Below are 16,434 nucleotides of genomic sequence, written 5' to 3'. Positions count from 1 at the left end.
AAAGCTTTGTTGATCCGGGACCTTGTCTGACTTTCACAAAAAGGCAGAAGATGTGGACATCAGCACTTTTTCCGGCACATTCCACCATTACAGGAGTTTTTTTCATGGAAAGAAAAGCGGAGGGACGCGCCACGGCTCCGTTCATTACGCGGGACAAAACCACCTCGGTGTTGGTCTCTCAGGACAGCTTTCAGGTGGATTTCAGACGGATTCCGGTTGCTTTCCAGTCGTGTGAATATCCGATTGTGATTGTGCATGAGCTGGACATGCCAGAACATGTCCTGTGAGGCTTCATCACTGCGTTGCTTTGCGCCGAGCGGCTGCACCGCGACGCGCGGTGGAGCAGCTTCTCTTTCCATGACAAAAACTCCAGTAACAGTGAAATATGCCGTTCATTTTTAAACTGGACGCTGTCTTGATCCGGTATGTCATCTGACTAGCACAGGAATTGTGAAAAGACGTGGACATCAGCACTTTTCCGGCACATTAAGACAGACGTGCGGAGGAGTTCCGCGCATCGCGGTGCAGCCGCTTGGCGCAAAGCAACGCCGTGATGAAGCCTCACGGGACATGTTCTGGCATGTCCAGCTCATGCACAATCACAATCGGATATTCACACGACTGGAAAGCAACCGGAATCCGTCTGAAATCCACCTAAAAGCTGTCCTGAGAGACCAACACCGAGGTGGTTTTGTCCCGCATAATGAACGGCTCCGTGGAGCGTCCCTCCGCTTTTCTTTCCATGAAAAAAACTCCTGTAACGGTGGAATGTGCCGGAAAAAGTGCTGATGTCCACATCTTCTGCCTTTTTGTGAAAGTCAGATGAGGTCCCGGATCAACAAAGCTTTCACGTTGGAAATAATCTGGTTGTTCCAGCGGGGTGTCAGCCTGTTGATGGGGGCTGGGAGCGCGCCGTGCTCTCAGCAGTTGTGGACAGTCCTTAAAGCAGCAGTAACACCCCGTAATCTGTTTAATCCCCATAAAATCGTCCCTGAAAGCCATATTAATTTTTCGAACGGTGTCCACCTGGAGATCTCTCACAGTTTCTGGAAAAACATTGATGCAGCAAAGCTCCAAATCGTTCAGACATTTATTCGCAATAAAAAATAGAGGAGAGGGGTGGACCACACCTCACTCAAAGCCTGCTCACAGGCGAATGACGCAACCGACAGGCATGAAAAAACTCACGCATGCGCACAAGGGTTCAAGCTTGTCTGACGCAATCACACGTGATTCAAATCCATATGGTTTTTAAAAAAAATAATAAGGTCGGATACTTTTCTAACAGACCTCGTATGTCAGAAGGTGGTGGTGGTGGGGGGGGACATACCATATTCTGTCCCCCCTGGTTGAAAAGGTGGGTGTACATGTCCCCCCTATCTCCCACCAAATTGGGCCCATGGTCCTTTGCATCTCCATCTCTGTCTGGTTTCCCTCTGCCTCCAAACATGACAGGCACAGACTTCAAGGAACTGTCAGGTCTCCAGGAAAAAAAGAAATCATTGGAGCAAGCCTGCCCTCCATCCAGGACTTATACCTGTCCAGGGCCAGGAAGAGAGCTGGTAACATCTCTGCAGACCCCTCTCACTGTTTAAACTCCTCCCTTCTGGTCACTGTTACAGAGGTCTGTATGTCAAAAACAACCAAACACAGGAACAGTTTCTTTCCATGGCCCATCACACCGATGAACAACTTAACCTGCCAAAAAACTCACTAATTCACATACCTCATGTAACTTCAACTTGTTTGTCTGTCTCACACATCCTTTTCTTTTACTTTTTCTGTTATTGCACATTTTATTTTCTTGCACATTTCATTTGCACATTGCTGTGAATTGTTCAGTGTTTAGTGTATATTTGTACATGCTGTACAGAGACAGTGCAGCTCAAACCAAAGTCAAATTCCTTCTGTGGATACTTGACGAATAAAAGCTATTCTGATTCTGATTGAAAGACACTCATCGAGAGGATTTAGTACTGCTATATAACGAACTGATGCAGAAGGTGGCAGCAAAGGATACCGGATACCGGATGAGAACCAGATGCTTTGTGTGTTGTTCTGTCGAAAAGCGTCCGTGTGATTATTTTTCCCAGCATGCTGAGGTTCCGTACTGTCTGTGGTTTCTCGTTGTTTTAAAGGTGTAATTTCGTTTTATTTGAGTCCCAATGAAGGCGACCTGTTGTCCGTTTAGCTGACACACTTGTCCCCGGGTGCTGTGAACATTTTAACCTCCGAACTCCAACCCAGAAAGGACTAAGCCCGCCTGGAACAAGGTCAGTCACAGGAGCGAGGTGAGCTAGCAGCAGCGGCTAAAAACACTAATGTACTGACCCGAACCGCCGGTGGGCTCCGAACGATGCATAAACAGCTGTGATTACTCGGATCTGCGGTTTAAAAAAAAGAAAAAAAAGAAAAGAAACTCAGACTGTATCAACATTAGCTTTCAGTAAATCGGTGGGCTTGATTCATCGATCAATCGATTAAATTAATTTTCGGCTGTCATTAAAATAATGTATGTCGAATATGTTTTTCAGTTCATCAGAACATCATAGTGTTCCTGTTTATTCAGAATTATAATTTACCTATTTACATAATTTTCATTAAATGTTGCTTTTTTCTTGTTTTAATGTTTAAAACTTTCTTATATTGTATTGATGTTATAAAAGCACTTTACCATAATTGCTTTGAATGTGCTCTACAAATAAAACCATTATTAACTGTTATTGGAAATACTTTACATTGCAATTTCTTCAAACCCAGGTGCGTATCTTAGATTATTTATTGGAAGTGGCTATTCATATGTAGCTATATTAATAATTCCAATTCTATTCCTGTGTAGCACAGCCTTGTTATTTTTGGGGTTGGTGATTGTCTACTGTCAATGGCAAATACATGTACAAGTACATAGCCTCATCATTATCATGTGACCGATACTGACCAGTGAAAGAAACGCTACGTACAAATAGTGTATCAAGCCCAAATCCAGTCAGTGCACAGGTGGCAAGAAAACCTCATTTATGTGACCAATTTGAGTATAAAATGACCTGGGTCATTTGTAAAGGAAAGCTCTCTGGGAGAGTTGTCAGGATCCAGCGGTCTTCTGTTGATTTGCACTTAACTAAGTTGTCTTGTTGGTAGGGGCGTTGTTTTTGCCAAATTACATATAACGTGGAAATCTTATCCTGATTGCTCAACTTTGTTCCTGATGGCACATGATTGATCATGACCTTTGAACCCCACCATGTAGGGCATGCTTTCATCACTATCTGTCGATCTGTTTGAGCCTATTTATAAGCCTAACAGAAGGAATCGGGATCAAGGGCTGGATCTTGTTTGTAAGCTTTGATCCTGATTTCAGAATGTACATATGGATTGCTTTGAAATCTGTAAAAATGTTATACATTGCTCAGTTACAGGAACTTATATGTATATGTGATTGCAGGATGAAGGCGCTCCCAGTGCTGTCGGTTCTCCTCTGGATGTGCGCGGTGTACTTTGCAGGTATATACCTGTTTGTGGGTGGGTTCTTACTGGTGCGGCTGGAGGTGAATCGGACCAGCACCTGCACAGATGTACTGCACCCTGGAGAGGAGCACCGGGATTTCTGCCACACCCGGCCACGTTTTCACAGGGTTGTCCTCCTCATTATCGATGCCCTAAAGACAGACTTTGTTCGCTTTGATCCCAGCAACACTTCGCCTCGTCCCTTTGAAAATAAATTGCCTGTGTTCCAGGAAATAACTGTGTCCAAGCCTCTTCACAGCCGCCTGTACACATTTCGTGCTGACCCACCTACGACCACCATGCAGCGGATCAAGGGCTTCACCACTGGGTCCTTGCCCACCTTTGTGGATGTAGGCAATAATTTTGCATCCACTGCTATTTTGGAAGACAACCTCATCCATCAATTTCGGCAAGTTGGTGAGTTGTGATACGTTAGTGAAGCAGTGACAACAACAGCAAAAATCTATTTTGCTCATTGATGAATAATTTGAAGCTGTCATATTGTGTGAAATCAGTCTCTGTCCACCTTTTACTGTTAAATATTAGGGGTGGAACACATGAAATACAGTTACAGTGATCTGTCTTAATCCTTTTTTCCTTCTGCATCAATGATTAATCTATACAATGATCACTAGATTCACTCATTAATAACGTAGTTGTAGCCCTTGAATAAAACAACACACGGCGAAACTCAGCAGAGATTTTTGTTAATGTTTGTACATTTGTACAATATGAAGATTTACAATACTGACTTCTTCAAGTAATTTGTGGTGTTCCTCAGGGATGTGTTATGGCTCCTATATTGTTCGGTGTTTGCCTGGCCAGAGTGTTGGGTAATGGCGTGGAATTCATTTAGCAAACTTTAGTTGGTTAGGATAGTAACAAAGTTGCTCTGAGTCATTTCATGTCTCAGCGCTCAGACGATGAGGTAGAAAGACACCTGGGAAGATTTAATGGAGTGACAAGGTCGCTGTGCAGAGGTGTTTAGTGTTGCTGATATCTTTGTGGATGAACAAAGGTCAAAGTTGTTGGGGTCCTGGTGCTTCCCGTCTTACTTGAATAAAACTGAATATTTAGACCATTTTGTATAAAATACTGATATACATTATATATTGCTATTTAACTTAAAAATACCCGGGATATAATTTTTGGACTGTATTGACAAGTCCTACTTTAGATTTGAAATTATATTAAAATTCAGACAGGAAGCAAGATGTGGGTATCGAGGACCAAGAGGACATGTGGCATCAACATCCTAAAATGTCCGCAAGCAAAAAGAACTATATATAAATTGCAAAACATATTGAAAATGTTTTTGCAATTGCATTTGAGTTGTGTGTTTTTTGTTATTAGGCCTCTTTGGATGATACTTTGGTACTGATGGATTAACACACATTTATTTGGGGATACTCAAGACTAGTGCTACTTGCACGGTGAGGACCCCAGTAACTGGATAAGGCAAAGGACACGTCCACATATCACCTGCAGCAAACAGACAGTTACTTTCACAGAGGTGGAGATAGACTGGTAGTTGCCAGTCAGGATCTAAGGTAGTTCTGTAGTGAGATGGATTTGGTGACATGTGGCACCAGCTCATGCTCTCAAACCTGACCGTTCCTGTTCAGCAGACTTCATAAAAAAACATCAGCCTGTATCATTGATAACTGAAGACATAATTGAGAAACTGTATAAAATTCTCAAGAAAGTGTTTCTCACTTTGTTCATGCATCCTCTCACAGGCAGGCGTGTGGTGTTCATGGGTGACGACACATGGGAGAGTCTTTTTCCAAAGAAGTTCTATCGCTCCCTGCCCTTCCCCTCTTTCAATGTGAAAGATCTGCACACTGTGGACAATGGAATCCTTCAGCACCTACACCCAACCAGTAGGGTGTTAATATGCCTGTTAAAGGGGGTGGGGCTTGTAAATCTGAATCTGGAACAAACATTAAGTTATAGTGTGTAGGATTTAGGGGTGTTTTATTAGCAGAAATGGAATATAGCAATGATAACCAACTGTACATTAGTGTATCATTACCTGCAGCGATAGAAGTGTTGAGTTTTGGTAAATACAGGATCATACATGTTGTTTGTCACAAGACAAAGCAAGAGACATGAATCCCAGTTGTCAAAGAAGTGAAAACATGAAGGGAAACAACATAATGCAATCTGCAGCCTCACCACTAGATGGCAGTATAACCTACACACTGTAGCTTTGAGGTCACTTCTTTTTGCTACAAATCACCCCATTGTCTGTGTTGGGGGTCAAGGGAAATAATTTTTAAAAAGCTATTTTTATCTAACCATTATTTTACCAGGTTAGTCCCCACCAGATTGTCTACTTTGTATTTGTATATTAGTACTAATACATCTGAGTATGTTTATAGTCAATCATAGATGAATAAAAGCATCCATATAAAGTAAGTATTTAGCATTTGAGACTTCAGAGAGGTAACCAGATCTTATGCTGTTTGTTACAAAAGTGAAAAAAGTCTCATAGATGCTTTAATTCAACAGATTAAATGTAAATCTTGAATTTTTGGAGCCCCAACAGACATAATATGAGATTATTTTCAGTCTACCGCACACATTCCTGTTGGGAGAGGTTTCTGTTGTCATTGCTCCTCATGCCTGTCCATCTGTCACTTATTGATTTTGACAGTGGTATCGGATGACTGGGACATTCTGGTCACTCATTTTCTCGGAGTGGATCACTGCGGCCACAGGTTTGGGCCGGACCACCCCGCCATGGCTGACAAGCTCTCCCAGATGAATGGAGTCATCAGGTTAGACGAAAGTTTTCTTCCTAGTGTCCTCCAGCTGTTGTGATGGCCTCTCTGTGGTGTGACAGCTGTAATATCACAGAGCATAAGCTCAGATTTTGGTGAAATTTGTGTGACAGCTGTAACATCACAGTGCATAAATTCAGATTTTGGTGAAATTTTCTGGAGATTTTTCTTGAATCCAGTGGAGAGTTGATTAAAGATTAGAGAGTGTCATGAAATATGAGTATGCAGAAAGTGCATAAATCCCCTCATCCAGCAGTGCAACAAGAGTTCGTATTAACTCTGCAGTTCTGCAAATTTATGATAGATAATAGAGTAGGTTTTAAAATCCCACCTCTTCTGGTTGGGCGATAGACTTGCTCTGTGGACGGGCTTGTATTTCTAAAAGGACAAGAACTTTCACTTCCAAGTCGTTGCTCTTGCTGATCACAGAAACTCTGCTGTTATCACAGTCGTGTTTTGAACACAAGAAACTTTTTTAAGTCACTGTGACTCTTTTTCTCCAGGTCTGTGATTGAGCGCCTGCAGAATGACACCCTGCTAGTGGTTATGGGGGATCACGGAATGACGGATACTGGAGATCACGGTGGAGAAAGTCAGAAGGAGACTGATGCTGCTCTCTTTCTCTACAGCCCCTCTCCTCTCTTTGCTGGACCCCCATCCCAGGTCAGCACAGCAGGGTGTCTCTTATTTATTTTTCTCCAAGCTCTACAGACACAACAGTGAGCTTGTCAGCAACTTCATGTATGATCATGAGATGCAGAGTGAGAACTATTGATGCAACTGCATTTTATGGCATCATAATGGTAATAAGAATATTTTCCTTTATATGGGGATGAAGGTCAATCTTAGAATTGTCCTTAAAGGGTTTGGTCATGATCACTGGGGTCAGAGCTCATTTTTTTTTTTTTCTTTGCACAGATTTGCATCAAACCTGGCAGACATGTAGGTCATTTCCTGCATTAAACAAGCAAGGTCTAATTAAAAAAAAACATTTTTGAACTCCAGTTTGCACCAAACAAGGCACACATTTTGGAGCTGGGTTCTGGATTTGCCCAGGCAAGGTTGTATTTGGCAGAAGTCAAGGTCATGTCTATCTGTTTGTTTGTTTTTTACTCCTTGATGGTCTTTTGGCTGGTTTCTACCAAACTTGGTATGTGGATGAAGATTCACCCTGGAATTGGACTTGGCACGCCCATTTTGGCAAAAGTCAAGGTCACTGGGGTCGAGATCAATTTTTTTAAACTTTTATCCCGATGTGGACCCAAGTTAATGCACATTTGGCATCCAGAATTGCCCTGGCAAGATCAATCAAAGGTCAAGTAAATGAACTCATTGAGATCAAAGGTCAGATTTTCACCAGACAATGGATTGTGTTCTCTGTATTCTGTCCTAAACAAGATGAACCCGCCCTTGTTGACGCTGTATTTACCTCTTTGCTGCCATCCCCAGCATCATCTTGCCCACATGTTGCCTTGTCTTCACTGTTGCCTCGTCTCTGTAATTTTACAAAACATTGTCCCCTCAGATTAGCAGAAACTGTGCTGTGTTATGAATATGAAAACATCATGTGCACATACAAATACATTCATGGTTGCCTCTTCTCCAAATCTGGTGAATTAATGCTGGCAGGCGGTCCCTGTTTATGTAAAGGTGGTGATGGGGTGTGGGGGCAGGCAGCTGTCTCTCTCTTACACACACACACACACACACACACACACACACACACACACACACACACACACACACACACACACACACACACACACACACACACACACACACACACACACACACAAATGAACTCCACTGCTGATATTTTCCACTAATTGCAGTGTAATTAGTGTCGCATTATACAAAAAGCGTGATATTTTAATAGTTTATGGGAAAATGGTTCTGCTTTGAGAGCGCTTTTACGACAAACTCTCTCATTCAGAATGACCACATCCACCCAGCTCACTAATCACTAATGAGAATGCACGAGATTATATACTTAAGTATTTTTTGGAATATAAGTCTCACCCTTTTTCTGTATCATATGTTCTTTAATTTGGGATTTTTGTGCATTTGTTACAGTGTACTTTTTATTACTGGTATTTATTCTTTTATTATTGGAATGTATCTTCTTTAGTGCTTTGATTCCTGGGAAAGCCCTGTATAAGTAGTTATTATAATTATTATTTGTAATGAACGCATGATTTTTCAGGGCATAATTTGCCCCCCCAAACTAGTAAAAAACAAACAAATAAAAAACCCATGACTTTTTGTCCTGAAAATGTAGTACATCTTGATATGTAGGTGTCACAACACAGTAATTTTACAAGACAGTAGTCACATAACAAAATGCATCAAACTTGTTTTTGTCACTGTGCATTCAGGACATTTAGCAAGAGCAATATCCTGATGCAGTGATGACAATTCACTCTCAACCTGTAAAATCTGCTATTTTAAATCATTACTACTACTATATTCGAGTCGCCCTGCTTGCTTAAGGTCACCATAGTGGATCTGATATAGACCTGCATCGGGATCTGGCACAAGTTTTACACCAGATACCCTTCCTGAAGCAGCTCCAGTTCTCAAGAAATATGTGTGCAGTTCCTGGTGTTGATGCAGTCTCCAAGCCATGTACTAATCAGGATCTACTCTACCCAATGTCTGCAATCTGACAGGATCAGGAGTTCTGGATTTGGACCTGCAAAACCTTCACATACCCCTCATCCTTAACTCTACCATTAGAACTCAGACATCACTCCTTGAACTTTCCTCTGTTGAGTGTCATTTTTTATTTTGCAACCATGACTGTGTCATCTGCAGGAGTCTTTGTTGAGTGTCTGCTGGGTGTCCTTGGTGTGCAGCCCACATGGTGTGTGGGAGTGCGCCAGAGAGAATAATCTAAAGCCTTTTTGTCTCCTTACACTTGCAGACTGAACCACAAGTGGTGCAGCAGACAGACCTGGTGCCGACCCTGGCTCTCTTGCTGGGAGTTCCCATCCCCTACAGCAGTGTGGGCCAGGTTCTTTCACCTTTATTCCCTCCTCGTGTGCAGACAGAAGGTGCAGTTGGAGGTCTCACCCAGCTGGAGGCACTGTGGATCAATGCAAAACAGGTATGTGCTGCTGTGCCCTCCTCAGACAGTCCATGGACAAAGCAGGTTTTTGGTAACACTTAAGGGCCATCCCACAGCTGGCCGCTGTCATGGTACACTGAGGCTGGATTATAAGTGTTCTTTAGTCCCCTTAAGTGGAAATGATTAGGTCAAAATTGTGTTCAAGCTCAGTAAGTAATAAAGGTTTGTGAGGATTGTGACGCATTTCCTGAAGTGTTCTCAGTGTGGCATCTTACCCTGTTGTGTGTTTTGGATTCTCTTTCTGAAGGTCAACCGTTTCCTGGAGACTTACTCTGCCATGGCCAAAGACATCCCGGCAGAAAGTCTCTCACAGCTGAAGACTGAATTCTCTCGTCTGTCCTCTGAATACCTCACCACAGTCCGTGACAGTCCATCGCCCCCTCCAGGACTAGAGGCCTCCCTGCAGGCCTACCTCACCTCAGTCAGAGACACCTGCCGGGCTACATGGGCTCGATTTAACCCCCTTAAGATGACTGCAGGTTTAGTTGTCCTGGCGCTCGCCTGCCTGTTGTCTTTAACTTTGTCTGAACTGTCGTGGCTTTTCGTAAGTGAGAAAGGTCTGCTTGTGGCCCCAGTCATGGGGGCGCTTTTTCTTGGAGTTTGCGCGGCTGCTGGTCAGCTGCACCTACAAGGTGATGTCGAGGTGTCGTGGTGCGTGGCAGCTGCTGCTTTTTGCTCCGAACTGCTGCTCCTCTGGAGGATTCAGCGAGCCAGAACATCTGCGGTCATGAGAAATGGATTCAAAGGCTCAAAGTGTGTTAGCTGGTTCACCCCACATCACCTCTTTGACCCAGCTCTCCTGGCATTGCTCCTCCGCTGCGCCTCCCTGCTCTCAGATAGTTATGTGATATACGAGGGCCAGGTGGCCACTTTTCTAGTTTTTTCTTTAAGTCTGTGTATTCCCATCGGTTTAAACTGGGATGGTTTGCTGTTGCCCCAGAGTCATGACCCTCAAAAGCCTGCAGGGGTCCTGCCTTCACCGGCCCTCACCCCTTCAGCTGTGAAGAAAGAAAGCAGGACCCTCATGTCCTGTTTGGGACTTGTTATCGGCTGTCTCTACCTCTCCCTGTTTTTCCATGGATGTCGGGAAGAGCAGGGTTCCTGCCAGCCTTCCCCGTTCCTCTCCCCCCTTTCCCGGCTGCAGGACAGCCACCTGAAGAACCTGCACTATGTCCTCTCTGTGTCTTCGCTTTGCTTATGGACCTATCTACTGAGATGCTGCCTCCGCCACTACGGTAACCTCAACTCCTCAGGTGGGACCGTCTTCACAGCTCGATGGATTCTGCCTCTGCTGTCCGTCTGTCTGGGACTCCACTGGGCTGTTAGCGCCACTCCAGAGAACAGCTTTAGGAATCTGGCAGAACTGATCAGACTGTCCCAGCTGGCGCTCCCCAGGGCTGCCTTCTGCCTCCTGGGACTGGGACTGCTCCTCATCTGGCTTGACCCTCTTACTGTGTTTGTAAAAAGTAAGGCTGCAGCTGCAGGCAGGGGGTCGTCTCTACCCCCACCCCGCTACCGCGCGAGCACCGGCATCAGCCCCCAGGCAGAGCTGCATCACCTCATCCCTCAGATCTATCAGCGCATGCGCCGCTCACTGGAAGACACAGACTTGAGCAGAGCTGCAGAGGAGGACAGCAGGCCTGCTGTGGAGGCCTACGGACTGGGAACAGTGTACTCCGCCCCCTTGGTTCTGTTTTGCGGCCTGCTGGGGGTCGGTCTGCTGTTGCTGCACCCGGAGGGCATGGCTCTGTCTTTCCTCCTGCTGCTCCTTGAAATGGGTGCTCTGTTGCACATTCACGCCTCCTCTGTCACTCTCAGTGGTCTGCACGGAACACATTCTGGTAAGACGTGTTTCTCTGTTCCTTCTTTTCTCTCATGGGTTGTTTTCGGTCATCATGACACGAGCCTCCCCTTCAGTCAAGAGGACACTCGTTAATGTGGTTCAAAATTGCAGCCAGCAACATTTTCAGATGGCAGAAAAACAGTCCAATTTCCCTTATTTTAACAAGTAAAAGGAGGAGAGAGTGCCGTGACATCTTCTACTCTGCAGACACGGACAGGCTTGTGTGCATTACGGAATATTTTTATTTATTTCAGGCCTGTTTTGGAATTACTTTATACAACTTTTTTTTCTGCAAATACACATAAGACAGCAACAGTAACCCCTACACAGGATTGGCTTTTTGTCTTTGTAACAACATTGACCGCTGCTAAAAACCACATGAGGGTGCAGACTGGTGTGTCATCCCTATCAGACTATTTTAAAACATTTGCTGAAAATGACTGCATTAACAGGTTGAGTCCTGCAACTTCTACTCTGGGGCTACTTGGAATAATATTAATAACTATTTATATTGTGCTTTCTCAAGACTCGACGAACTAAACAAAAGAGACCAATAATAAAGGTCCACTACAACCGTGCACAAAAATCCCAAATTAAAGAGCTGATTTATATTATAAAAAATTAACTGGACTCAAGTTTTTATTGTAGAGTTTGGGTCAGCAGTCCGTATTCATCTGCATCCAATAACGACCACTATGTTGCCTGTCACATGTTTTGTTTTTCCATCTTGCTTATTTTTGGAATTTATAAGTCCTCCTGGCACACACCACAAGCTGAGGGCTTCCTGCAAAAATCCACTGTTAACTTCTCCATTTGTGTCCATCTGACATTTTCTGTTGTCCAAACTGCATCTAATAACATCCAATATGGTGTCCTTCACACGCTTATTTGTCCAGTGTGCTTAGTTTCAGAATTTGAAAGTCGTTATATGACGTAATAGCACAAAATGTGGTGTGCACATATGCTACACTGAGGTCTCTTCCATTGTTAACCCTCGTATACAACGGCTAAGACCAAGCTTTACTAAATTATAAATAACTTTTGAATGATATGAGATAGAAACTTACTTTTTTTTTTTTTTTTTTGCTGAAAAGTTAACTCAGCGGACTTTCGAGCCAGCCATTGGCCATCTTTGTACTCCTCATAGACACTGTGTGATGATGTGCGCAATGTGAGTGTCCAATTGGAATTGGTTCACCGTCACATGGTTTTCCAAAATCCAATCGTAGGGCAGATTTACCTCACGTGAAAAGCCAAAGGTTGTTTTCAGGAGTGATGTTACTAGTTGGCCCATTTGAATAGTCCCCTAGGTGCTCCAATGAGTGCATACTAGTACATACTCAGTGTGCCCTGTGCCATTACGCACAGCGATCAGTGACAGCAGGAGCACACGGAGAGCCTCTGATGACAATCTCACGTGCTCAGTCAAAGAGTGTGTAACTATCAGGATTGCTCCACTAGTTTGCATGTGAATGTTACTGGATAACTCTGTTGCTTTCTCTGCGTAAAGCACTGTTTACCATATCAGTGGACAACAAAACGCATAGACCATTTTGTATATATTGTTCAAAATGTGCATTTGTGTTTATTGTTTGAACCTTTCTATTGTACAGTCTTTCACACAAGACCTCAAACTACCTTTATAAAGTGTCAAAACAGTTGTTTATTATAGTTTGCTGTGTTTTGAATAAATGTGTGTGGAAAATTATTTTTCGCTTTATTTTTTTCCTTGCCTATTTTTGATTGTAAACCTTTATTACACTAATAAAACACAACAAAAAAAAAGTATATTCTGAAAGCACAGGTTGTCCTGAAAAAAAGAGACATAGAACTTGATTGTGGGATGCAGGGAGAGCTGTTAACAGCAATAATAAAACATTTATGCCAGGCGAGTGAACTGTCCAAAAAATGCCCTGGACCCCAGAGGGTTAAACTCACCCACAGGGAAATGCTATGTTCCAAAGTGAGTTTCAGGCTTATACTTGTGTGATTTATACTGTGAAAAATACAGAATAGTTTCTTTTGCAGGTTACATCCAACAGTCCCATGTCATTAGGCTTTTATCAGTCCTGCTAATAAGTCAGACAAGCAAGAGTGAAAATATAGCCATGTGGCAGAAACAGATGTTCTCCAGCTCAGTGGTTTCCAAAACCCTGGACCTCAGGGACCCTGAACCTGCACCTTCTTCATTCAGGTGTGCTTGACTACTCAACAGCTAACAAACACCTGAATGAGTCAGTCAGGCCTTGGTAGAGCAGAGAGAGATGAAAACTGCAGGTCGGGGAGTCCGTGATGGCCTCCTTTGGGAACCACCATTCTATCTCACAGCTTCTTTCTTTTTTCTCCTTGCAGGTGGTTTTAATGTCCCCTGGACTCCCGTCGTGTTGTGGTCACTGGCTGCCACACAGTTCTTTCATGCCACAGGTCACATGCCCGTCTTCCCCTCGATCCAGTGGGGCTCTGCCTTTGTAGGATTCCCCGACGGACATTCAGGCACAGTCCTACCCGCCTCGCTGGTTTCCCTCAACACCTTCGCCTCCCACATCCTCGTTGCAGGTAACTGTGCTTTAAAATAGAATTATGTTGTTAAATGTGCATTTTGTCAGCTTTCTGGACCTGTTTGATTCTGGTCTGACAGAAACATCACCACCATGTGAGTCAACCACATAACATCTAATCCTTCAAAATTCTGCTGCGCTTTCATGTCTCTGTGTTTTCAGTCAGTTGTCCTTTGCTGCTGTTCTGGCCTGTGGTGTGTGAGGTACGAGGGAGCAGAGGAAGCGAGGACGCCGTGATGGAGATGAGACTGAGAGAGAACCCGCTGCACTTCAGCTCAGCACTGCTACAACTCTCAGCCCGCTATCTCTTCATTCACGGAGCACAGGTACGTGCGGAAAACCTAACAGCAGTTTTCAAATAAAACGCTGGATAAACGCTCTTTAATTCCAATTATTTGCATTGTTTTGACGTTTACACGCATCTGCACTCATTTTTTTTATGACTGTATTCTGATGTTTACACGCGATTGCTGTTTTGTGCACGCTTTTGCACGACACCGTTGCGTGCACGAAACCGTCACGCCGTTCACGCCTGCCGGTTGGCTCGATGTTTTTGTGGTTTGCTCATACGAGCTGTTCTATCGTGATTCGCCCTGATTTGTACTTATTCGTACTATGTGTGAAGGGGCCCTTATACACCTCTGTACTCTCCATTTGCAATGAAGCCTGTCTAATGTGACCACTTTTTCAGTAACAAGTAATCTAATGCGTTAATCTTTCCAAATCAGTAATCAGATTAATTTTACTTCGCTGAGTCACTGTGCGTTACTATTATTTTTGTGTTGTGGGCCCATATTTAAAACAGGTGTCCTGACGACATGCAGCGGGAGGTCGGCATTCGGTTGAACTGTCCACTTCCCTACTTTCAGTGAGCTGCTACACAGAGCCGCATCTGCGGATAGTTGTCTCTCAAAGTGCGCTGACGGTTCGTCACAACAGCCCTAGATTAGAGGTCCACTTTTGAAGACATTTTTTCATACTATTATTACTACTAATACTGCTTATAATGATAATGATGATAATAATAATAATAAAATAATAATAATAATTTCAATAACTAAAATGTTTAGAAATAATTTAAATGTTAGAAATAATTTAATAGTTACATTTATAAACAATGTAGGTTAGAAATTGTAAGTTTTGCCGTTACAGTGCTGTCAGCAGTTAAATATGAGGTCATGAAAGATGTCTTTATTTTATTTTTTATTAAACAAGTATTTATGTTCATATAAAGTGAGTATTAGCAAAACTGGTTATCATTTTCACGTTGAGGTGGCAGGGGAGTTGTCAGCAGCTGCTGAAAGTAACTAATAAAGTAACTAGTAATCTTACTTGGTTATCAGTAAAGTAACTAAGTTATTCTTTTCAAGGAGTAATCAGTAAATGGATTACTTTTTTCAAAGTAACTGTGGCAATACTGTCTCCTTACAGGTCTTTGCGTCGGTGTGTGCAGCCGCTATCCTCAGGCGACACCTAATGGTGTGGAAGGTTTTTGCACCCAAGTAAGTGGACTTACTTCCACAAACTCAGCAACACTGGATGTTGGCTTTACCTGTTAGTTAGGGAAAACCTTGTTACAAAAGCAACACTGATAAATCTGAGTTTATATCAGCGTTGAATAGCTTGATGAAGAGCTGATCCATTTTCAGGTTAATGTTCGAGACCTCTGGGTTCCTGGTGAGCAGCGTGTTCCTGTTGATCGGAGTCACGTTAGTGTTGAGAGTCGACGTGGCCGTCGGCTTCTGGTTTAAGAGACTCCTACCTGGTGAGTCCAGGTAACGACGGTGCTAATGCACCGGACGTAGCATGAGGTTTCCTCTGGTCTGTCGAAGGCTGAGCCTGATGTTACTGACGCTGGACCAGGTGGTGGGACTGAGCGAACTCTGAATGTGGTGCACGGTGACTCAAAAGAACAGTTCAGTCATGAATCGCCTCACACAACTCGTGATTAAAAATAATGACTCTATTAGTGAGCAGCAGAAAAACAAATGAACTATTTTGTGATAACTGAATGATTGTTTCTGAAGGTAATGTGCCAAAAAAATTCTGGGTATAGATTCTGTAATGTGAGGATTTGTTCCCATCCTCTGTTCTATTCTAAAATGAAAATGTTTGATCTTTTGACTGTTTTAAAAGTGAAGACACTGGTTTGGGGAATGTTATTTTATTATTATTATTATTATTTTTTACCATTTTGTCCAATTAAAAACATGAATTGATTAATCATAAGAATTACCAAATGATTGCCCTCCTTTGTGATGTCAGTATTTGAGAACATTCAAGAAATCAACCAAAGAAATGTGAAAGCAGATCAGGATGTTCACCAACATTTAGTCAACGCCTCGACCATCACACCACAAAATGTTTTAAAATCCTCCATTTACTTCTTAAGATAACCTGTACAGAGTCACCAAGGGGACATCACATAAACCCCGCCCTTCCCTGTCAGTTGACAAAGTTAATAATTTGCTATATTGGATAAAAATTTCCAGGGTCTGTCGCGATAACAGAGGTGAAGCATGTTCATAATTATACAACCATTGACAAAATGTTTGTCATTGCAAAAGAGATTGTGTCAGTACAATTTCAGTTTGAGTTCTACATCTAAGATTACCA

At 43.1% G+C, this 16,434-nt stretch overlaps 1 protein-coding gene across 5 annotated transcripts; it reads left to right on the top strand.

The window, feature by feature from the left end:
- The first annotated feature begins 2,076 nt into the window (after positions 1 to 2,076).
- On the top strand, positions 2,077 to 16,180 carry pigo (phosphatidylinositol glycan anchor biosynthesis, class O). Of its 5 annotated transcripts, none has more exons than XM_034192356.1 (11): positions 2,077 to 2,273; positions 3,443 to 3,921; positions 5,244 to 5,387; positions 6,164 to 6,287; positions 6,794 to 6,953; positions 9,214 to 9,396; positions 9,665 to 11,258; positions 13,613 to 13,816; positions 13,981 to 14,144; positions 15,250 to 15,320; positions 15,468 to 15,597. In XM_034192356.1, exons 2-11 carry the CDS (start codon positions 3,444 to 3,446, stop codon positions 15,595 to 15,597), a joined length of 3,252 nt encoding a protein of 1,083 aa, XP_034048247.1. In that variant the 5' UTR covers positions 2,077 to 2,273; position 3,443. The 5 variants fall into 5 exon arrangements, with proteins under 5 accessions (XP_034048247.1, XP_034048249.1, XP_034048248.1 ...); XM_034192358.1 differs by having other exon boundaries at positions 2,077 to 2,291; XM_034192357.1 differs by lacking the exon at positions 2,077 to 2,273 and having other exon boundaries at positions 3,444 to 3,921; positions 15,468 to 16,180.
- Positions 16,181 to 16,434: the final 254 nt, after the last annotated feature.

This window comes from Thalassophryne amazonica, chromosome 17, assembly GCF_902500255.1.
Source record: "Thalassophryne amazonica chromosome 17, fThaAma1.1, whole genome shotgun sequence".
Taxonomy (NCBI): domain Eukaryota; kingdom Metazoa; phylum Chordata; class Actinopteri; order Batrachoidiformes; family Batrachoididae; genus Thalassophryne; species Thalassophryne amazonica.
The sequence above is the reverse complement of the archived record's forward strand: the minus strand, read 5'-3'. Positions and strand labels throughout refer to the sequence as shown.